This window comes from Aspergillus bombycis (genome assembly GCF_001792695.1).
Source record: "Aspergillus bombycis strain NRRL26010 chromosome Unknown contig00005, whole genome shotgun sequence".
Taxonomy (NCBI): Eukaryota; Fungi; Ascomycota; class Eurotiomycetes; order Eurotiales; family Aspergillaceae; genus Aspergillus; species Aspergillus bombycis.
The window spans coordinates 447,320-470,705 of record NW_019170007.1 but is presented as its reverse complement, the minus strand read 5'-3'; the positions used below and the strand labels follow the sequence as shown (position 1 = coordinate 470,705).

At 50.3% G+C, this 23,386-nt stretch overlaps 7 protein-coding genes across 7 annotated transcripts; 2 read left to right on the top strand and 5 right to left on the bottom strand.

Annotated features, from left to right (window-relative positions):
* Window positions 1–796: 796 nt before the first annotated feature.
* ABOM_001385 (oxidoreductase, short-chain dehydrogenase/reductase family) lies at window positions 797–1,793 on the top strand (the record flags this gene model as incomplete). Its single annotated transcript, XM_022528515.1, has 3 exons — window positions 797–916; window positions 972–1,291; window positions 1,379–1,793. The coding sequence occupies 3 exons, from the start codon at window positions 797–799 to the stop codon at window positions 1,791–1,793; spliced, it is 855 nt and encodes a 284-aa protein (XP_022393710.1).
* Window positions 1,794–1,925: 132 nt separating this feature from the next.
* ABOM_001384 (putative general amidase) lies at window positions 1,926–3,802 on the bottom strand (the record flags this gene model as incomplete). The annotated part of the gene is made up of 3 exons (XM_022528514.1): window positions 1,926–2,086; window positions 2,141–3,428; window positions 3,497–3,802. 3 exons carry the CDS (start codon window positions 3,800–3,802, stop codon window positions 1,926–1,928), a joined length of 1,755 nt encoding a protein of 584 aa, XP_022393712.1.
* A 488-nt stretch (window positions 3,803–4,290) lies between these two features.
* ABOM_001383 (nitrilase) lies at window positions 4,291–5,463 on the bottom strand (the record flags this gene model as incomplete). Its single annotated transcript, XM_022528513.1, has 3 exons — window positions 4,291–4,562; window positions 4,618–4,927; window positions 4,987–5,463. The coding sequence occupies 3 exons, from the start codon at window positions 5,461–5,463 to the stop codon at window positions 4,291–4,293; spliced, it is 1,059 nt and encodes a 352-aa protein (XP_022393714.1).
* Window positions 5,464–6,084: 621 nt separating this feature from the next.
* On the bottom strand, window positions 6,085–7,932 carry ABOM_001382 (putative choline sulfatase; the record flags this gene model as incomplete). Its single annotated transcript, XM_022528512.1, has 2 exons — window positions 6,085–7,434; window positions 7,492–7,932. Coding segments are annotated over 2 exons (1,791 nt in total), but the record flags the coding sequence as incomplete, so codon positions are not given.
* Window positions 7,933–12,635: 4,703 nt separating this feature from the next.
* On the bottom strand, window positions 12,636–15,004 carry ABOM_001381 (transmembrane 9 family protein; the record flags this gene model as incomplete). Its single annotated transcript, XM_022528511.1, has 5 exons — window positions 12,636–12,654; window positions 12,709–12,929; window positions 12,979–13,431; window positions 13,504–14,852; window positions 14,920–15,004. 5 exons carry the CDS (start codon window positions 15,002–15,004, stop codon window positions 12,636–12,638), a joined length of 2,127 nt encoding a protein of 708 aa, XP_022393718.1.
* Window positions 15,005–16,054: 1,050 nt separating this feature from the next.
* On the bottom strand, window positions 16,055–17,521 carry ABOM_001380 (ubiquitin domain-containing protein DSK2; the record flags this gene model as incomplete). Its single annotated transcript, XM_022528510.1, has 2 exons — window positions 16,055–17,001; window positions 17,056–17,521. 2 exons carry the CDS (start codon window positions 17,519–17,521, stop codon window positions 16,055–16,057), a joined length of 1,413 nt encoding a protein of 470 aa, XP_022393720.1.
* A 678-nt stretch (window positions 17,522–18,199) lies between these two features.
* Window positions 18,200–22,247, top strand: ABOM_001379 (DDB1/RSE1 family protein; the record flags this gene model as incomplete). The annotated part of the gene is made up of 4 exons (XM_022528509.1): window positions 18,200–18,443; window positions 18,618–20,691; window positions 20,883–22,167; window positions 22,221–22,247. 4 exons carry the CDS (start codon window positions 18,200–18,202, stop codon window positions 22,245–22,247), a joined length of 3,630 nt encoding a protein of 1,209 aa, XP_022393783.1.
* Between the last annotated feature and the right edge of the window lie 1,139 nt (window positions 22,248–23,386).

The following is a 23,386-nucleotide window of genomic DNA, read 5'->3' as shown; positions in this document are numbered from 1 at the left end:
CAATCATGTTGGCGGGTGGTCACTATGAGCGAGTTTGAGGGGATTCGGGGACCTTTGGCGCTCGATTGGGCACATTCTTGCTTTCGTCTGTGCGATTCGCAGATGCATGTGGATTACAAATGGGGCCAGTCTAACTGGTATATGCGTACTTCATGGATTGGACTGTGGTTTATCAGGGCTGTGCAGCATGGCAGTCAGTCTTCAATCACCAGCAAGTGCTAGAGCCCCACCAGAATCATATAATGCACGGACAACCGTGGACGTCATTTTCCTTCAAGTTGTGGGGATCATGGAGTATAAATATTGCTGACTTCTCACAAGTCACTGGCAAGGTTGATTAAATGAGTCTCCAGATTAGCAGGATGGAATTATATTGTAATCCGGCGATCTCCTTCGTCTACATGTCAAACTCGCAACAACTTGACATATGAAAAATAGACCAATAGTCTGAGGAACTGAACAGAATGACATGAGCGAGGAGAATGGTCATTCAGAATTGAATCAAGCTACGGTGCTGGACGTCAACTAGATCTAATCTCTTGAGGCGATGGCAGAGAACCAGTTAGGGCTAACTCGACATAACTCGTTAATACTCTGATTATTAATCAGCCGAGTTCATAAAAGATGATTTGCGGGGGAATCCCAACGGCTGGACCGAACGACCTCGGTATGTTGCTGGTACCGCAATTCACCTCCACAATGACTTCAAGCTCAATCCCTCCCATTCCCTCCTCAATTCCATCCCATCCCATCCCTGGCCCTTAGCACCATCTCGAAACATCATCTAGCTACCAAAATGTCCGTCGCCGACCAAGTCCAGCTCGACAACTTCGGCTCCATCTTCTCCCTCGAGGGCAAAGTCGCCGTTGTCACCGGCGGCTCCAGAGGTCTAGGCCTGCACGCTGCCAGCGGGTGCGTATCCCGCTCCTTCACCACGGCCAAACACATGTATCGCTAACAAGAAGTATGAGAACAGATTGCTTCAAGCAGGCTGCTCAAAAGTCTACATCACATCTCGTAAAGCCCAAGCCTGCGATGAAGCTGTGGCAGCCCTCAACGCGCTCCCTAACAAGAGACCCGGCGCACAGGCCATCTCCGTGGCGGCCGATAACTCGAAGATCTCTGAGCTGGACCGGCTCGTTGAGGAAGTGAAGAAGACCACGGACCATGTGGACATTCTCTTTGCGAATGCGGGGGCTACCTGGGGCGAGAAGTTCGATACCCATCCCGAGAAGATGTTCTCGAAGGTTATGGATTTGAATGTGAAGAGTGTGTTCTATCTCGTGCAGAAGTGAGTACTCTTTTTTCACCCCTTTTTTTTGTATTCCATTTCGGGTTGGGTTTGGGATGTTCGAGGTTGCTAATGATTATGGAACAGGTTTGCTCCTCTGCTTACTGTCAAGGCTACGCGTGAGGAACCCTCACGAGTCATCGTTACTGGCTCCGTTGCTGGGCTTGGGATTGGTAGTATTGGAGAGAACGCCACTTTCAGCTACTCTGCTTCAAAGGCGGCTGTCATTCATCTGACCAAGAATTTGGCTGTCGAGCTGGGTCCCAGACATATCCTGTGCAATGCCATTGCCCCTGGCTTCTTCCCGTCGAAGATGGCCGATGGCCTGATTAATCTGCAGGGTGGGCTGAAGTCGCTCGAGGACTACTCCCCCAACAAGAGACTGGGTCGACCCGAGGATATTGCGGGTCTGGTCGTGTTCCTCGGAAGTCGGGCAGCCAGCCATCTGAATGGAGCGGTCATTGCGACGGATGGCGGAAGCCACTTGAAGGGAAAGCTTTGAGTCCTATCTAGATCAATCTGTAGCATGTTATGCTCTATCGCTATACTTTTGTGAGCGTATTTAGTGTTGTAATTGATGTCTTTTGTCATATCTGGAAGTATTTGAACATATGGGACATGTGTAGAGCTAGCTCTACAGCTTGGCTGCTGTCTTCTCCGTATCCGGTACCCTCACAGCCCTGTCAATGATTTCCATGGTTCGGAACAGCTCATAGTCGTGCTGCTTAGGTGTCACGACCTGGATGCTCAACGGTGAACCAAGATATACGCGGCGATCAACGGTTTTCTCATTCCCTGTTTGGCTAGCGTTAGAATGGGTAATCAAAGGTAGTAGATAGAGCAACATACACAACTGCCGGTTTGTCTTATCCCAGCTTCCCAACACCGGGGCGTCCATTTCCTTTCCGCTCTCGAGGTCGGACTCCCTGAAGGGACGGACTGGAATGGTGGCCGCAGGATAATCTAGCAAGACAAAGCTAGACGTGTATCCCACAGCATTATAGCGGTCAATCTCAGGAACTGGATGCGGGGCTACTGGGTGGATAATAGCGTCAACCCGACGCCCAGTCCCACTGTTGAGAGTCCACATCTTCAGCAGCTCCCGTTCGACGATAGACCGCTGAGCCTGCAGTTGGCCCAGCTGCGAGAGCGTCAATTCCCGTCCCCGCTTCATTCGGCCCTGCAGCCAGGGAATCAACGGCTCCCCTGTACTCTCTAGCAAGTCCATCATGGCGCTTCCCCCGTCTACGCCCATCAGTCTGCCTGCCAGCCCTTGGCATTTGGCCAACGCCGCCGGCACGGGAATCTCGACCACCTCAATACCGGGCGTCTTCCGCAGTGTCTGCGCCACCTCATCCAACACTTTGGCGACAGGTGGCAAGGGTTCGACGATACCGTCCGAGCGAAGTACGCCGATGGTAATATTCCGAGCCTGTGTCTCAGGCAACCGGAAAGGGAATTCACCATGCCACCGACCAGGAATACAATCCTCCCCGAACAGCTCCGCGCGAGGCACAACTTCCTCCATGATAGCGCCCAGATCAGCCACCGACCGCGCCAGGGGACCAACAACCGCTTGCAGGGACACCCTTCCTTTGCCGGGAATATGGCCCCCATCCTGGCCTCCGGCGGGAAAACGGCCTACACTGGGCTTGAAACCGTAGATGCCGTTACACATCGCTGGGATTCGGATACTGCCGCCGATATCCGTACCAAAACCGACCATGGATCCACGCATGGCGACCAAGACGCCTTCGCCGCCTGTGCTGCCTCCCGCTGTCCACTGACGGTTGAGGGGGTTCAGTGTCCGACCAAAGAGGTAGTTGCAGCTGTCCAGCGTGCCCATGGTCTGGGGAACATTGGTCTTGCCGATGATCACGGCGCCCAGGGATTCGAGGAGATCCACTAGAGGCGAGTTCTGCGTAGCGGGCTTGAATGCGAGCCCGGCTATGCCTGTAGTCGAGTCCACGCCTTTCACATGGAAAGAGTCTTTGACGGACACTGGCAGACCATGCAAGGGGCCGATTGGTTTTCCGCTATTCTGGAGATGAAGATCGAGGTCTTTGGCCCGTTGCAGGGCACGGTCGAAAAGCGGCTCGCTCAAGCAGCGGGTAACTTGGTGAGCGATTGCCGCGCGCTGACGATGTGAGTATGTATGATAGAACCCAATTATAAAACTAGAAGGTAAATCAATGGGAAAGATACCTTGCAGAAAGCTCTGACCACGTCTTCCGTGGTGTACCGTTTCTCTGCGATGACTCGCAAGAGACCTCGAATATCCCAGTTCTCGGTAATTTCCAATTCCTTACCTGTGAGTAGACCACATGTTCTGGGGGTGTCCATGACATTGACCCGCTGATACTGCTTAGCATTGGTGATAGAATCCTCCAGGGAGAGCATTCCCGAGGGTATCTGAGAAGCGGAAAGTGTCCATTCTGCTGGGATTTGCGATTCCAGGTGTGCTTGTTTACGTTGGGCAATGGCTGGGTAGCTGGGGGTGGCATTCGGCATTTTGACTGGTTTAAAGATGCAAGATACAGGTCGTTGGTTGCACCGTTGAGTGACCTGACGAAAAGGATTAAATAAGGGCGTTGGAAGTACGGAGTGAGTATGGGGTAAGTTGTTTGGCAGCCGAGGTTAGTCTGGATTTCCCCACACTTGGGGAAGATCACTGGGTCCCGTTGCCCTAAGCGTTCATTGAGCTGGAATGGCAGACAGTGAGTATCCTCCAATTCTAGGATGCTCATGAGCCCAGCTATCAAAGATGTCATGGACAATGCCACGAACTTCGAAATATTGGACGTACTATGTGATAAATGATGCCTTGTTTACAGTGCTACCACTCGATCAACTTTCTGAGGTTTCAATCTAGATTGGTGACCAACATGGACACATGGGGTATGTACAAGCCTAGGCTCCAGCTATATACTTCGTCATGCACATATGTAGTAAATGCAGCTAGAATTACACAATCTCGCCTATATATGCCGTACTGCAATTCACAGAGGAGGCGGGTTGAGATCCAGTCCTTCCACCGTCAACTTGAACGCATCATTCCTCGAGTAGTGGCCTGCCACATCCATGTCCAATTTAGCCCGTTCGCAGTCCTCGACATCGATCTCCGAGATAATCAGACCGTCTCCCACGGCATCAGCCGCAGAATCCGACGCATCGTCAGCAGAAACCTCCCAGATAGGACCCGCAAGAACCTGGCCCTGGGGACCAACGATGGAAGAACCACCGCGGCAGACGTATTCGGTGGAGGTGGGTTCTGTTGTCACTATTAACAAAACTACACAATGGAGTGGTTGATATGAGGAACTTACTCTCATCCTCTTGTCCAGCGACCCACTCCGGGAGTTCGTTATACCGGACGCACTGGTTTGCGCTCAGTACATACGCCCGCGATTCGAATGCGATGGTCCGCATCAGGGACAGCCATGTGTCCCGGGCATCAGCCGTCGGAGCCAAATAGATGTTCACGTTCTGTGAATACAGACTCTGTCGGAGAAGGGGCATGTAGTTCTCCCAGCAGATAGCTGCCGCCAGGGTCACGGGGACCCCGTTGAGATGAGTAGTCACGGCCTTCAAGGTTGATGGGGAACCCTGGGCCCAGACAAGACGTTCCGATCCAGTCTGTTGGAGGTCAACTATCTTCTCTTCTAGATTTGCTTGAACCGGACTGTAAGACTTACAGGCATCACCTTTCTCCTCTTTCCCAGCACTCCCCGGAAAGGGTCTACGTAAAGTGCGGAACAGTACAAACTGCCCGCGGCTCTCTCGATGACGCCCACAACGATGAAGACGCCCGTCTCATTCGCAATCCGCTCAATAGTTTCTCGGGTACCGTCGCCTCGATGATTCTTGCCCTCTGCGACGGGCAGCTTCCTCTGCACCCAGTCATCCCCCGCTCCAGCGGGGGTATCCCCGAGATCCACCGCGGAGTGGAAGTAGTTCAGGAACTGCTCCCGTCCATGAGGCTGACGCGCACCAATGGCAGTGCCAAAGTTGCAGGTCCGGGGGTATCCTCCCAGATAGGCCTCAGGGAGGAGGAGCAGATGGACGCCGCGGGAGGCGGCATGACGGGTGATGCGGTTGAGGGCGGAGAGAGTCTCGGGGACAGTGTTGTGGGTGCGTGCCTGGGCAACGCCTACGGTGATCTTGGACGGCATGTTTGGTCGATGGAGAAGCTTGTGTGCTCTGTTGATGGTTGAAGAAGCCCATGCATGGATGCGGGGGGATTTAAAGATGAATATAAATCAAATCCCGAAAGCCGAACCAATCGCCGGGTGAGTCACCAAAGATTCGTCATGAGGACCCGCTTCTCTCTTTCTCTCTCTCTCTCTACGGATTGAATCTCCGCATGACAAATACATTCGTATCTTTCTTAGTTATACATACATACATACATTCATTCATTCATTCATTCTGTCTGTCAGTCTGTCAGTCTGTCATTCTGGTCTATCATACACGCAGGCAGCTTCTCCTATATGCCTATGTACAGCACTGCCGTACCAATCTGCCGGAGATCCCGAATAAAAAGCATTCACCAATCGATACGGAGACTCGAGCAAACGCTGAGAATGCAAACAATGCCGGGTATAGCGCCTCGCTAACTAAATCATCACGAAATCAAACTCATCGGAACATACTCAAAACCAAAACCAAAACCAAAACCAAAACTAAAACTAACAATGAATGATCCTGGAAGCAGAGCCATGTCGAGATCTTGAATACTGTTCTTTTCCGCTTCCTTATTTTAATTCCCCCCAAGCTGCTTGTTCAATGGCGATTCAAACCTTGGTGCCCATAGCACTGGCGGCCTGCTGCAACACACGGGGCCAGCGAGAAATAAATTCAACGTCGTCCAAAACACCCTTGCCCTGGTTGCGCACGTATTGTGTACTGGGGTCAATGCGCGGCTCGTAGTCCCAAATAGCCGGGTTGCCCTGGATCAAAGCCGAGTAAACCAGGCGTCGCCGGCGCTGTGACCGCAGCACATCTTCCGTGATGCTCTCTAAATCCCAGCGGGCTTGCGCTTCTTCCAGGAAGTATGCCAGGACCTTGGCGGGCTCGGTAGTGGTCGGCATTTCTGGCAATCCTTTGCCTGGACTAGGAGTCCGTGGGGGGCTAGGGAATGGGTATGCGGACGATGCACCACGCTGTGGTCGAGGCGACACACGGGGAGACTCGGCGGGAGTAGGCAAGGATGCTGGTTGCAACTGCGATCCTGAAATAGATTTGGCTGCATTTAGTCGCGCCGGAACGGGCAAACCAGCCGCCAGGTTCACCTTTTCTTCTGGGTCCGTTTCCACATCGAAGAGCATGGGTGGGTCAATTAGCGAGTATACGAACTTCCAGCGGCCACGACGAATCATCACAACTGGAGATTGCGTCCCTTCGCCCATGTACTCGCCCAAGACGGTATCGGTCTTGAGGCCATCCTCGCCTGTCAGGTATGGAATCAACGACACACCGTCCAGGGGCAATTCCCGAACCAACTGCGCGCCGACCAGATCAACAAAGGTGGGCAACAAGTCCATTGTCGATACATTCTGTGGAACACGCTTGGCGGCAAAACGCTTGGGCGCATGCACGATCATGGGCACACGCGCTGAGTTCTCGTACCAGACCATCTTGTACCAGAGTCCGCGCTCGCCCAACATGTCTCCGTGGTCGCCAGTAAACACGATGATTGTGTCGTCGGTCAAGCCGCAATCGTCCAGGACCTTCAACAATTTACCAACGTTGGTATCAACATAGGTACAAGCCGCATAGTAGGCGCGGCGGGCGGCCTTGATCCGTTCTTCGGGCATTTCTTTGCCCCACAAGTCAATGCACTTCAAAACACGCTGCGAATGGGGATCCTGCTGGTCTTGTGGCATGTTGCCATTCTTCGGCAAAGGAATGTCAACATCTTCATACATGTCCCAGAATTCCTTGGTCATGGCGTAAGGGTCATGAGGGTGAGTCATAGACACCGTCAGACAGAATGGCTGATCACCGCGCTGGCGGACATGGTTGTAGAGATACTGAGTGGATTTATATATGACTTCCTCATCGAAGTCAAGCTGGTTGGTCCGCACCACAGGACCGGCCTCCATGACAGAGGACATGTTGTGATAATAATCGAGACGAATTTCCTACACACGATCAGAGATCCCTTGCCTTGGATTCAAACTACTGGGGATGCAACTTACTGGCTCATCCCAATTAACCGACCAGCCATAGTCACCGGGGTAGATGTCGCTCGTCAACCGCTGCTCATAACCGTGCAGCTGGTCGGGCCCACAGAAATGCATCTTCCCTGCCAGTGCGGTGTGATAGCCCTCACGGCGCAGATAATGGGCATAAGTGGGGATGTCAGCGGGTAAGTCGGCGGCGTTATCGTAGGCTCCGATCTTGGAGGGCAATTGGCCGGTCACCATGACAAAACGTGACGGCGCACATAGCGGCGAGTTACAGTAGGCCGAGTCGAAGACGACACCCTCATCTGCCAACCGGTTCAGGTTAGGGGTCTTAATGGGAGAGTTCTTGTCATGGAAGGCCAGAAGGGGAGCGGCCATCTGGTCAGCCATGATGTAGAGAATGTTGGGCTTCTTGGTAGCCATAGTAACGATAGGTGAGACCTCTCTCACACTCTAAACTAATAATAGGAAACTATGCTAAGGAGTTGGTGGCCGGAATAAGAGAAGACGTGTGACGGATGAAGAAGGAAGGGAAAGGAAAAGAATGAAAGCCGGAGATGGGAAAGACTAGTTATAAGTAACCTTAAGGGGGAGCGGATATTGTTTTCAGGGTGAATAAGACAAAGTAAAAAAAAATAAAAAATAAAAAATAAAAATAAAAATAAACGAAGAAGATAAGAGAAAAGGAAAAGGAAAAAAAAAAAATTAAATTGCAGTACATACATGTACCAGAACCAAAATTACTTGATGTATGAATGAATGTATTGAGAAACAGTGGAGATCTACTTCAAGTGTGGTACAATCGATGTCACCGCAGCGATGGAACCATTAGCGGAGACGATGGTGTGATTCCCCACGAGCTGGAACGCAGGGGCAATAAACTTTTGGGCCAATGATTCAAGTGAAGGAAACTGGTCGTGTTCGTTTCCACTGGAAGATTACTCGCGGTGGATTGAGATTACCCAAGATCACGTTGGCAGTTGCCTTGTCCCGTACGGAGTACTCGGTAGTACATACATACTCTTTAGTAACATGTCGACGAACGGACGATCGCTTTGTGACAAGGTGCCGATTACTAGGGCCGCGTAAGGATGTAATTTCCCGGCAGAGAAATGCGGTCCGGCAAGTCCCAAAGGATCGGTCAGATCGCCACGAAAGCCCTCGGGTGGTGGTCGGAGTCCGCAGGTCCTATCTCATCTTGCAATCTCCCTTCTGCCTCATCCATTGACCATTCCCCACATTCATAGATAACGTATGTGAGAATACCTGTACGAAGTGTCATTGGGGTTGGTCATATTCTGTGCGCGCTCCTTTGGACGTCGAGGTACTCCGTACTAGTAGTAGACTGGAAGTTCGTTTAGGACGGGTAAACTAGTCAGTCTACTAACCGAAGTGGGCCTGGGGTCTCAAACCCCCTTCTCACTAGTCCGGACTCCCCAAAATCTTGGCACGCTTGGCACAACGGTAGCTGGCCATTGGCTCCTCAATCCCACCCCCGGCCGGTTCCGACAAGGATCCCCGGCACATCACAGGTTGAGTCGCTAAACTAGGCGCGTCAGCTGGTTCGCCACGAGACTTCATTGGGTAGCTCCTTAAACAGGTTCTAGTGCCACAGAACTAAGGCCCTTGTAAGAAAACGGGCTGGTCCGTGAGAAAGTTACAAGCGTATACCGGCTTTAGTTGGGAGAGTTTCAACAATGAACAGGAAAAGGAATTCATGTGTCAGTATAACTCGATACGGCTGAAGGTTCCATAATCCATCTCGTCTCCTCTTTCGGGTCAGGGGTCATGTGCCCTCCTCTCAGCCAGCCAAGACCACATTTCTCGGCAGGGCAGAACCTCAAGGTTGCGGTGAATATGATGTCGTCTTTGACCAGCAGGCTAATGCGCGCCCGTAACCTAATTCCAGTGCCAATTTTTGGGCTCGATTTCAACCTTACATCCGGAGTTCACTTCGGGTCTCCCGTTCAACAGTGTCAACAAACTTCATATTTGGCAATGCTCAGCAGGATAATGTGCCGTTCCCCAGATTTTACCAGGCACTCAATGATATTTACATGGTACACACATCATAATGGTGTCACGCATTCATATATGGGCTGGTTTAGGCGGTTCTATGATCCTTTACTTTCAACTGGGCCTAATACCAGTCCTCCCAATGTAGATCACTGAGGTGTCTGTTTCTCAGCCCTTTCATTTCTGGTGACGGACTTGGCAGTTTACATTGAAATGTGCTCCATTCTGGGCTACCGGATCCCAACCACTGGTATTGTCACGTGGAAGACTTCTTCGATCAATTACATGTTCTACAGTAGTTCAGTGTTGCTTGTATTCTTGGGCCACTTTTCATGCGACTACTCGTAGTGAAGCAGGGATTGCTTTGCAAGCGTACATATTTGCGTCAGGGTGCAAGACAAGGAAGAGACGGTGTGGAGAGAGTGCGGCATGGAGTACATACAATGTAGCAACCCGCTTCGCATTTCGTTGCCAGTCCGAGCCAAGATTCAAGGCTTGTGCTTTTGAACAAGTCTCAGATACTCGGCCACCAAGAATGGAGACTGTGATGTTGAATGGTGAAGTATTACATTGTATCTATTATACATGTGTAGCATCCGTACTGGTTGTTATGGCCGACCTTGAAACCGAGCAAATCAAGAATGTCGCCCTAATTGTTAACTGTCCCCCAACCACCTGAGCCGGTATACAGATGCCAAGGCGAGCGGAATGAATGCATCTTGGCACTGATCTTCTCAACTCATCAATACCGTATGTATGCACAATACTTACTATTGCACAGACCCCATTTACCCCAGACGCTGCATACCTTAGTTTAGGAACATGGAGACCAATAAGGAGTCTCGAGAATAGGCTTCCTGCAGATGCCGTCTTTAGCGTTATACCAATTCCGCGGGTCGATGGCATCATCTCCACTCCGTCCGTCATTCGTCGATCTTTGCATGACGCGTTGGATTTCCATTGTCCTTACGTGTGCGACTGAGGATTTTCTAGAAGATCACCCGAATAGCAAATTCCCCCATACTGGAGTTGCTGATAAGCTTTTGGGCTAATGGGATCTGCTACGGGTTCCGGAGTTTCACGGGAGATCAAGCCATTCCGTACCATATCTCAGTCGACATTGCTACGGGCTCTCTCGATGAGATGTCCGTTTGGACATGAGCCATAGATCCCACCGCCGTTTCGCTCAGTGAGAGGCGCGCAGCCAGAAGAAGCTCAATCTGCCGTCCGCATGCGGATGCCGAGCCCTCGACGTGAGGAAAACACATCATTTTATCCTCCGATCACGCCATCAAGGGGCGAAACGTCTCCACGAATGAATGAATCATTACCCTCCCGGAGTCGCGGACTGTGCATTGCTGCTGCCTGTGCACGCTGGTTTATAAGATGCGCAGATGGGAGAATGCCATCTTTCCTCCAATGAACAGTAAGGAGTACTCTATGTCTTACCTCGTCCTTGACCCCTTCATCTGGGCGATCACGCTCATCATGGAGCCGGGCTGAAACGGAGTCCGTTCTATCCGACCCTTTTTCTGGTCTGCTGTGGGCGATAACGTATCGGTGAGATGATCTGTCCAGAGTAGATTAAACGGGACATGTCCACTACTAGTATGTATGTATATGCCTCGTACTCCACATAGTACATACGATACACACATGCATTGTATAGTGTATACAGTAGTAATACTTTCGGTCCCACCAAAGCACGCCCTAATGCACCCTGACTTTAGACTTGAAAAATCCAAACCAAAAGGAAAGAGTATTGGTATTGGTCACTGCCTAGCGGCTGTAATACATTTTGAAACAAAGTCTATGTAATTTAATCCGAATGCATGAACGGACATGCCGAGTCACAGGAACTAACTTCCCCGGGACGGGACTTGATTTCTGCCATGTTAATTGCGTAGCTGACGCAATCGGTTTGCTTTGCGGTTTGCTGCTCGTTTCATCTCCGTCGTATTCTCGTCCTACTATATTGTCTCATTTTGCATCTGATATGTAACCTGGACAGCCTTGAAATCCATTCTGGGCCTCATCTCATACACAGTAGAAAATAGACACTGGGATCTAGGTATCCATATCTATGCACAAAGCATCCCTTACATGAATAAACCCCACAAAACTTCACTGCCCAGAAGAGCCCCAGAACCCAACCCCCCCCCCAAATACTCAACTCAAAGAGTAGTACGCAGTAAGATACAGCATGGCAGCTCCACCAAGATCAGCCATAACTTCTCATCGCCCAGAACTCAATACATAGATACCACATGACCCCGGCCCGACCAATCACAACCCCTCCCAAAAAAGGATCTGAAATCATTCATCCATGGGAAGAGTACTGACCAAAAGATTGGAAACCTTCATCAGTTCACGGACTATCTTCGTTTTTCTTTGAACATCACGCGGACCCGTTGGTGAGAACCTCCGCTTGTAGCCATTCTCACAAAAGTCTCGTGTCACCAGGTAGACGCGGTCGTGTAACGGGGGGTTTGTATTGACGACGTGTATTTTGTTGTGTTGTGTTGTGTTGTGTGTGTGAGAGAGAGAGAGAGAGAGAGACGGGGTATGAGATGACGGCCGGGGAGGATTTATGGGGGGTGGCTGTTAAGCTCGTGGGGTTTGGTGGGCTGGATGGGAATGCCGTTTTGGGGAAGAGAGAGTCGAGCCGGGTCGAGCTGGTGAATGCGCTATCATAGCCCGGGGTTTCTTTTCCGGGGTCCCGAAGGTGTATTTTCTTTATTGTAGGGTATTGTCCTGTGGAGGACCAGTCACTAGGTGCTCCATTGAGTCTTTATGCTATGGCTGGTTTTGGTAACTTGATCCGTTAGATGTGATTGAAATACGATAATTGGCCAAGCTACTAGGACTGGAATGTGCGTTAAGACGGAGAATTGCCGATTGAGCTCGCTAATAGACGGTATATATATATAAAGTACATAAAAGCCACGGACCAAAGGACATGACAAGTCACTAAGAGCACGGTAGCCTCTTTCATACGGGGAGGGAAGGTGGATATCTTGAAAGTAGCGCCAAAAGATGGCAAAGGAAATGAATAGGGAATGCTGGTCCCAAATGCCGTTTCACATAAGCCCGCCTGGGCAAAAAGTTGACACGGATGTCAAATATGTGTTCGAAATTGATCAATCAACTTTGACGCCGCTGTGCCATGGTTAGCTCCAACATCTAATATTCACCACACCAGCAACCGCTTACCTGTAAATACGTCGAACAAACGCGTAGGCCGTCAAGAACCCAACGGTCCCCGTCAACAAGCCGTATACCGCACATGCCAGAAAGCTGTAGCTGAAAAAGAGCAGACTAGAAACGAACCCGGTGATATGAAGGTGGAAGAAGTAGTACCAAATGCAATAGGCAAATACCCAGAATGCGCTGCTAGCGCCGGTCAGGAAGCTCTGCCACCACCAGTGGTAATTCTGCTTCAGTCAGCTTCGTGATCCTTTACCGATAATGGATAGAGCATACCTCGGAGCAAAGTTGACTGTAGGTTGCGATGATGGTCACTTGACTCACTGTGACTAGCAGTATAGTCGAGACGGCGCTCAAAAAGCCAAACACGTAATAATACCCGCTCTTGTCCTGCCACAAATTCTTGAACACGAACAGAAGCTCAATGAATAGAACAGCAAACGGTGCCAGCCCTGTCAAAACGGGTCCGTAAGTGTTGTGCAGGTACCAGGGTTGCGGCGGAATTTGTCGGGCGATGGACATGGTCTTGGTTGGGTGCTCCCACGGCGTTGTTCGTACATAACCGTACCAACTACCAATATAAACCAAAGGAACTTGAATCAGCAGCCAGAGCGCAAGAAGACCGATCAATGTGCCAAACGGGATTGCGGTGCTGGACGCCTGTGCCCAAACGAAGAGATTCAGGATGAAAATAAGGCAGAAGGTTAGGCCAGGGATGAAGAGAGCGGTCTACTGTTATTAGCAGTGTTCAGGTCACAAGTTTCAGAGGGAAAAGAAGAAATCCGGCCGAGATAGACTTACAACTAGCGTGTTCTTCCTCCACTTGGCGCCGCCAAATGTTTTGTACAACCTGGCCGAGAAGTAGCCGGAGAAGAGGCCTGCAAAAACAAACAACCCCATGCCAACACTCACAAATCCGCCACGGAAGCTGGGGTTTAAGATACCAAGGCAACTGAGTAGAAGAAGTCCCGAGGTCATAAACAATAGTTGCATACCAGAGCCAACAAGTGGTGCAAGTAGGCCGCTGTACTCCGGCACTCGGAAAACGTCCCCATGCAGGAGTTTCCAACCGCTGACATCTTCGAGACCCTCGTCGTCGGATGACAAGTCTGCATCCCGCTCAAGATCCGATCCTTGGTCCAAGAGGCCGTCCCCTTTTCTTTCAAGAGTCTTTGCTTTGGCTGCGCTTCGAGCCTTCAGTTTGGCCTCATCCATTGCCCCGTCCCCTCGACCCTTGATATCTCCTTGCACCGTTCGTCCCCAGATGACATATACAGCCACTCCAAGAACGCTAGCGATAGTCAAAGAATTGAGAATCGCAAACCAGTGCGTCATAGAGCTATCGTCTTGGTTGCTAAAATAGAGGTCCCATCGACTAGACCAGTCAATGCTGTTGTCCTCCTTGAAGTAAATCGAGTATGTGTACGGAATCTTCAGTGTAGTTCCGTCGTCAACCCCGTCGTCTTCTGGGATATATGAAGAACCAGGATACATTTCACGGAGTTTTGATGTGTTTGGAGGAATGTATAGCTCCAGACCGTCGTGGTGCTCATGTACTTGTTTAGGGCAACCGTTCTCCACATGGTCCTCGGCGCGAATACTCTTTGGATAAATCTCGAAACCAACAATTAACTTGCCACCTTCAGGTGCCGACCGCCAGCGGATCACGACGGTGAAATGGTTATTGATATAGTAGTGTGGTTTTCCATCGATGGGTGAGAATTCCCGAGATCCAAGCTTGAACCCAGTTGCGTAGTACTTACGACTACGGTCGACGGTGACAAAGCTAGTAGCTCCAGGCAAGTTGTCCACGATCCATTCTGCTACATAGCCTTCATTGATAAGCTGACGAGCCCACTTGACGTCTTTGCGCCCGACTTCCGCAGTGCAGAGGGCTTGACATTCCATATTCTTTCCCATCTGCAGTTCAAAGTCAGACGTCATGATCCGATCACCACGTAGAATTTCCCCCAAGTTAAGCGAAACGCTATGCCCCGAGCCGAAGGGCGAGCCACCATGCGTTTTCCCGCTCGGGGGGCAGACGAAAGGCAGGTCATAGTAGGCGTACTGAAGCTGCGTATGGTCGGAAAAGATTTTGTTCACAAGAAGGGGAATGGACTCGTCATCGGTATAACGCTTGACTGAATAGCCTATTTCGCAAACATAAACGTGTCAGTTGTAGTGTCTGATGGGCCTAACAGGCTGGTCCAAGCTTACCAGGTATGTAGAACGCGCAGGAGTATGAGACGAATAGCAACCACAAAGCCCACCGATGAGGGCACCACAAGCGCCCCAGCTCCATTATTGAGGTGGTGGAAAAATGGAGGCTAACCCTCACTTTTTGAGAGCACAGATGCTATCAAGGAAGCATGCACCGACGGTTCAGATGTACGTGGCGGGTGCGTGAATCACAAACGTAGATCAGTAACTTAGTTAAACCCAACTGAAGTTGCGCTGGACCGTCCCCATTAAGCAGGCCACTTAAAGAGAGAGAAAAGAAAGAACGTAAATAGTAAAATTTAGGCGCGGTACTGAAAGTAATATGTCAAGAAGGATGAACAAGTGCAGGAAAAAGGCTAATGTAGAACAATAAGAGGTGTATGTATGCTGTCTGGAGGGACCGGCGGTCCAGAATGCGACGGAGAATGAAGAGTCCGAGATATAACAGATCGAATTGATGTAACGAGTGAAATCGGCATAAAATGCCTACCGAATAGAAGTAGATAGATAATAATTTGAGGACGAGGGAGGGGGAGGTGTCAGGGGTGGAAGTGGACAGGATAGCAGCAATTGGTAGTAGTTAAAGTAGTAGTTGATTGCAGGGGAGATTCAGAACGGGGACCCATCAATCCATTGGCATCGAACAGTCCGGCCGATTCTGCCCACAATGGGTTTAGCGTCCATTCCCAAAACGATAATCTCACCGCCGCCCATCTGAATGCGACAACTCAGGTTGTGTTGACTCCACATTGTGACGACTGTCCCTCATACCACCGCTATTCACCTACAGTACAGGGTACTTCGTGGAACAAGTTACATTCTTCATACCTATTTATCGCCGAAAGTCACCCTAAACCGTGACCGGGAAGACGCCCGACAAAGAGATACCCGTATACGAGACAACTGTTGATATACTATCATAACATCAAAAACATGAAGTTCTGCTATACTAACGCCCTTTCTGCTAAGTCATGAGACATTCCCTACATGAAAGCCTTCAAAGCATCCCCCTATATCATATCCGAAAGAGTATGCAGACAGGGTAGTCATAAATTAGAAGCCGTCGATAAAAACAATCGCTCCACGAAAGAAGGCCATTGGCCAACACGCCATTACAGATCGGTAGGAGAACTCAAGAAGGATGGCTCAACAAATATTCCACTGCGCCTTGTACACTGCCACCTGCTCGTCGGAGCGCTTCGATATTCCTCTCAAACTCATAGAAACCCATATCATTGAGCTGGCGAAGCTGTTCCGCATACCTTTCTTCAGGTGGCCGGTTGTCCTGTGGAGGGGGGGTCCCAAATCCGCCGCCTCCGAGAAGCGCCGCCAAGGGATTGGCGCCAAGTCCACCTGCGCCAGCTTCTCCTGGCGGTGCACCCATTGCCTGCATCATCTGCGATAATAGAGCGGGATCGCGAAGGAAAGGATTCTGCTGGGGATTGAAAGGGTTAACCTGACCGCCTTGTGCCCCAAGCATGGCGGGATTGAAAAGGAGCCCGAACGGATTCTGAGCGTTTTGTTGATTTTGACCCTCTCCTGTGGTAGCATCTCCCCCAGCAGCATCTCCAGCGGCTCTCTGTGCAGTCTCAGTTTGACCGGTACCCGTCGCAGTTGAAGCACTGGACGGGTTCGCGCCGCCCATTGCTGGATTACCTCCGAAAAGGGCAGCGAAAGGGTTACCAGCTCCAAGGCCCGGAGGCATAAATGGGTTGAACGCGGGTGCGCCAGGGGCAGGAGTAGCGCCGTTGTTATTTTGGCCGGTTTGGCTTTCCTCTGGTGTTGTGTTTGTAACCCCCGGGGCAGGGAATGCGCTACCGCCACCAAGCCCACCACCGCCACCCATGGCTCTCTGAAGTTGCATCGCCTGGCGAAGCGAATTGGGATCGGTAAGCATACGGCGGAATTCAGGGCTCTGCATCATTTGCCGCACGCCGGGACCCATTTCGCGCAACATGGGGTTTTGTTGAATCATCATATCAATCATCGCTGGGTTTTGTAAAGCTTCATTGATAGTAGACTGGAATTGAGGGTTTTCGAGCATATGGAGCATAGAGTCGGCATCAGGAGGGGCCCCATCTAAACATCATGATTAGCACCATTCAATGGGTTAAATTTTACGCCGCTCATCACTTACGCCACCATCTGGGCCAAACATTCCAGCTCCTGGAAGTTGCGCAAAACCAGCATATCGTGCGCCGGTCAAACCGGCCAGTGGGTTGTTGCCTGTGCCGGCCGCAAGGTTTGTGGGGACACCAGTGGCTGGAGTAGCAGAGGTGCCTGACGGCGTAGATGCCGAGGCAGTCTGAGAAGTGCCGGCCTGACGCTGATTGCTAGCAGCACTCTTTACCAGGTGGATGGTGTGTCCATCTTTGATCTTGTATGTAGCCAGGGTTTCATTATCTTTCAGCACTCTTCCCGAGTAGATTAAGCGCTGACGCTCCGCTGGAGTATCTGCATATTCCGACGTCGCAAGCTTTTCTTTCAACTCTGACACTTGCGCAGACTGTGGAAGAGTGATGGTGAATTTTGCATCATTCGAAGACTTGATATTGAAGGTGATGGGAGAGTCCTCCGCCGTCGCGGTGTCATCAGCCATTATAACGTAATTTCGGCGAGTGGACTGAGGGGAGGTAGGGGCTTAGATTAAGGGTCTTCACAAAACCACCGCCCGGAGAAGTGAAGGGTGGTGATATATATTCAATTAGTTTGTCGGAGAACAAGAGGAGGTAAGATGGGGATGGGGTAAAAAGTAAGTGAGCAATGGAATAGCCGCAGTAAGTAGTGAACAATGCCACTTCTCGGCACAGCCAATACCTACTGATAGCGTCAGTCGGAACGGAAAGGTAGAAGGTGGCAGAAACCCATCGTCCGCCTTTTCGGAGAGCGGGATAGACCTGTTGCGCTGCGAGTAACTTACATACCACGATCAATCGGGGTAATGTGCGTGAGGAAATGACGTTCGAGGTATTACCAATACTGAACACGTGATACTCAACAAACAGGTCAAACTAGAGTAGCTTCATTCTCTTCCCACCGGAATTTTCACTTTCTTCTCAGGACACAATCGGGTGAACTGTCGCGTCTTGCTCTCAAGACTCCAACGCAAACCCATTGCGAGGACACTCGTTCTCGAGAGTCCTCTTCCTCAAGCTCTGTATCTGCAGCAATGGGAATGGTATCACGTTAAAGTCAACTTTGGTTGCAATTCTGCAGTAAACAAAACACATAGCATCGTCTGTCTGATCCAGGCTTGGAAGGAGCCTAGCTGCTCACCATGGCTACCACCTCGCATATGTTCATGTACTCCCTGACAATCCAGCCGCCTACTGCTGTTACACAGGCCATCCTGGGTCAGTTTGCGGGTACCAAAGAACAACAGATTGTCACCGCGTCGGGGTCAAAGCTCACTATTCATCGACCTGATCCCACCCAGGGCAAAGTCACCCCACTTTTTTCCCAAGATGTCTTCGGCATCATTCGCTCTCTGGCTGCTTTCCGACTAGCTGGGAGTAATAAAGGTATGTTCGACATTCCCCTTGGTGTGATTCCGAGATCATCTTAGTGATTCTTCAAGCTTCCGGGCAGCACGATCCTTAACTGCCGAGTCGACCACCTTGGAGGTGGGACGTGCCCCGGTCAGCGACGTTGACGCTGGGTGCTAGTCCTTGACTTTTGCTGAAAGGTGCATCTAGATTACATCATCATTGGTTCTGACTCTGGACGCATCACTATTATTGAGTATGTGCCCTCCCAGAATCGGTTCAACCGTATTCACCTGGAGACGTTTGGCAAATCCGGTGTCCGTCGTGTGATTCCCGGCCAATATCTGGCGGTTGATCCGAAAGGCAGAGCTTGTCTCATTGCATCTGTGGAGAAGAATAAGCTTGTTTACGTTCTGAATCGGAACTCGCAGGCCGAGTTGACGATCTCATCACCGCTTGAAGCACACAAGCCACAGACACTAGTCTTTGCGATGTCGGCATTGGATGTAGGGTATGAAAACCCGATCTTCGCGGCGCTTGAGGTGGACTACTCGGAGTCTGATCAGGATCCTACGGGTCAAGCGTTCGAAGAAGCTGAGAAGGTTCTGGTATACTACGAACTGGACCTTGGACTGAATCACGTCGTGCGCAAATGGGCGGACCCTGTCGACCGCACATCCTCGATGCTCTTCCAGGTCCCCGGAGGCGCCGATGGCCCTAGCGGAGTCCTGGTTTGTGCTGAGGACAGCGTCACCTACCGACACTCAAACCAAGATGCCTTCAGGGTACCGATTCCTAGGCGTAGTGGCCCAACAGAGAATCCCGAACGTAAACGGTTCGTTACGGCCGGTGTGATGCACAAGATGAGGGGTGCCTTTTTCTTTCTCCTCCAGACTGAAGATGGCGACCTTTTCAAGCTGAATATTGACATGGTTGAAGACGACAATGGTCAATTGACTGGCGAAGTGAGAAGACTGAAGATTAAATACTTCGACACGGTTCCCGTCGCGTCGAACTTGTTGATCCTCAAGAGTGGTTTCTTGTATGTTGCCAGTGAGGCAGGAAATCATCACTTTTACCAATTCGAGAAGCTCGGTGATGATGACGAGGAGATCGAATTCAGCAGTGAGAATTTCTCTCCAGATCCTTCTGTCCCACTTGAGCCCATATACTTCCGACCTCGAAGTGCAGAAAATCTAAATCTCGTTGAGACTATCAACTCCTTGAATCCATTGATTGATAGTAAGATCGCCAACCTTTCCGAAGAAGACGCTCCCCAGATCTATACTATCTCTGGAACTGGTGCTCGTAGCACGTTTAGGACGCTTAAGCACGGCTTAGAGGTCTCTGAAATCGTTGATTCAGAACTCCCCAGTGTGCCTTCAGCTGTTTGGACTACCAAATTGACTCGGGCTGATGAATTTCATGCCTACATCGTCCTTTCCTTTGCGAATGGCACTCTTGTGCTCAGTATCGGCGAAACCGTGGAGGAGGTGACTGATACTGGCTTTCTGTCATCTGCCCCTACTCTCGCCGTTCAACAGCTTGGGGAGGATTCTTTAATCCAAATTCACCCCCGGGGTATTCGTCATATTATGGTCGATCGTCGGGTGAATGAGTGGCCTGCACCTCAACATCGGTCCATCGTTGCTGCCGCAACGAATGAGCGCCAAGTTGCGGTGGCACTGAGCTCTGGAGAGATCGTGTACTTTGAGATGGACTCTGATGGGACCCTTGCTGAATACGACGAACGGCGCCAGATGTCTGGCACAGTGACATGTCTCAGTCTCGGAGAGGTTCCTGAAGGTCGTGTTCGCAGCTCGTTCTTAGCTGTGGGATGTGACGACTCCACAGTCCGCATTCTGAGCTTGGACCCTGATTCCACCCTGGAAAACAAGTCTGTTCAGGCCCTCACTGCAGCCCCGTCTGCCTTGAACATCATGTCCATGTCTGATTCCAGTTCTGGCGGCACGACACTCTATCTTCACATCGGTCTGTACTCTGGCGTCTACCTTCGAACAGTCCTGGATGAGGTGACCGGCGAACTGTCCGATACGCGTACACGCTTTCTGGGCTCGAAGCCCGTCAAGCTATTCCATGTCTCTGTTCAAGGGCAAACTGCCGTTCTGGCTTTGAGCTCACGTCCTTGGCTGGGCTATTCAGACATTCAGACAAAGGGCTTCATGCTTACTCCCTTGGATTACGTCCCACTTGAATGGGGTTGGAACTTCTCGAGTGAGCAGTGTCTGGAAGGCATGGTTGGTATTCAAGGCCAAAACCTTCGGTATGATGCATTCCCTGTTTCCTTTCCTCCGTTGACCCTGATCGTATGATGAGAATATGGGACCTGAAAACCCATGTGGAAGCTTATTATTATTTTATTTCCAATTGTTCCTACTGAGATCAATTTTATTTTGAACACTACATGTCAGCTGCTGCTTGCGAATAGTTGCATTTGCTAACTGATGCGGATAGGATTTTCTCCATCGAAAAGCTTGACAACAACATGCTGCAGCAGTCGATTTCCCTCGCTTACACGCCGCGCCGTTTCTTGAAACACCCTGAGCAACCACTTTTTTATGTCATTGAATCAGACAACAATGTTTTGTCACCATCCACTAGGGCGAAACTAATAGAGGATTCCAAGGCACGTACTGGTGATGAAACCGTGCTACCTCCCGAGGAATTTGGATATCCACGGGGTTCTGGTCACTGGGCCTCATGTATTCAGGTTGTCGACCCAGTACACGCCAAATCTGTTGTCTCGACAATTGAACTTGAGGAAAATGAGGCTGCTGTCAGTGTTGCAGCTGTTCCCTTCACTAGTCAGGACGATGAGACGTTCCTCGTTGTAGGAACAGCAAAAGATATGAATGTTAACCCTCCATCGTCTGCCGGCGGATACATCCATATTTACAGGTTCCAAGAAGATGGAAGAGAGCTTGAGTTTATCCATAAGACCAAGGTCGAAGAACCTCCACTCGCTCTTCTTGGTTTCCAAGGCCGACTGGTTGCTGGTATTGGCTCGATGCTCCGGATCTATGACTTGGGAATGAAACAACTTCTCAGGAAGTGTAATGCCCAAGTGGTGCCAAAGACGATTGTGGGCCTCCAGACGCAAGGCAGCAGAATTGTCGTGAGTGACGTTCGTGAGAGTGTTACGTATGTCGTATACAAGTATCAAGAAAATGTTTTAATTCCATTTGTGGACGATTCTGTCTCGCGCTGGACGACTTCTACGACGATGGTCGACTATGAAACCACCGCTGGTGGTGACAAGTTTGGTAATATCTGGATGCTGCGGTGTCCCAAGAAAATATCCGAGCAGGCTGATGAGGATGGATCGGGCGCACACTTGATCCATGAACGTGGTTATCTCCACGGTACGCCCAACCGTCTGGAGCTGATGATCCATGTTTACACCCAGGACATCCCGACCACCTTGCACAAGACCCAGCTTGTAGCTGGTGGGCGGGACATTCTCGTCTGGTCCGGATTCCACGGTACTATTGGAATGCTCGTGCCCTTTGTCAGCCGAGAGGACGTCGACTTCTTCCAAAACCTGGAGATGCAATTGGCAGCACAGAACCCTCCCCTTGCTGGACGGGACCACCTCATTTACCGGAGTTACTATGCACCTGTTAAGGGCGTCATTGACGGTGACTTATGTGAGACGTATTTCTTATTACCTAATGACACGAAGATGATGATTGCTGCGGAACTTGACCGTTCAGTGCGAGAAATTGAACGGAAGATTTCGGTATGTTTTACCTCGTACCATGCTGTGTGAACAATCAACTAACTCCTGTGTAGGATATGCGGACGAGAGTGGCGTACTGATTTTAGCGGACACGGCGTCTAGCGGCTTCTTTTTACTGTACCGGGGTTCTTAGATACCCGATAATCGATATCATCATGTACAGCTTCTACCGTAAAACCTGGTGCCTTCCGTTTTCAACTTTGCCAATAGAGATAGGGAGAACGCAGTATCGTATGTATCTGCATGTTGACGTCTCTTGCCTCGCTCGGTCCTCTGCCTCACTTGGTTGATCTTGAGCTGGATGCAGCATGGACTCTCAGAGTTCACCCTGTATGAGACAAGAAAGAGGCTAACGCCCTCGACGATCTTTGAGTACGGTTTTATCTGCATGCCACAGATATGAATCGTAATTTATCCGTCGGGACAGTTATTCTTGTATGGTCTCTCGTAGTTTAGTTCTAGTCAATGTCATCCTCCCGCACCTTGATTGTGCCTCCATGGCGATAACAACCGTTCTATATACAATTTATCCAAATATACAATGTTCAGTCGCTGCCTCTACATGTCTCTTTTATAAATCAGACTACGCACCAGCATCCCGTATGTCCAGTGTGGTCCAGATTGCCTGATCTCTTAATGCCGGCTGTCACTTGGGATCCCATGTCACTATCACGACAAACATTATGAGAAGAATGGCTCACTGATCGGCAAACAAGGCCATTCGTACCTACTTGTTTTCTACTTTAAGGTCCCAAATGAGAAACGAATCCTCAAGGATGTTGTTATTATCGTCGTTTTTCTACAGCAATAACGGTCGTTTCTGCTAACACCCAAGGCCTTTTACCAGGAATGCCGTTTGCTCTGTGCTCTCGAATTTACAGAACATTCGACTAGCTAGCCTTGACACGGAGGATTTAGTCAAAGGATATGCTTTGTTGTGGTAACTACAGGTAGATTCCTCATCATGATGCGGTTGTGTCACATCCAAGCTTTACCACAGCAAGTGCCAGGAGCTTCCATACCTACTGTCCTACAGCTATGACCACTTCCCTGTATGAGCCCTTAATGGTAAGTATTAGGCCTGACGCTTCTTCGAAGCCCATGCATAGTACAAGCAGACAACGGATTTTCGGTTCTCTGAGCAATCCTGAGTTTGCGATGAGCAATATCCTGCTTTACTACACTATGGTTCGAGTTGAGAGTTACCAGGATGTCACAC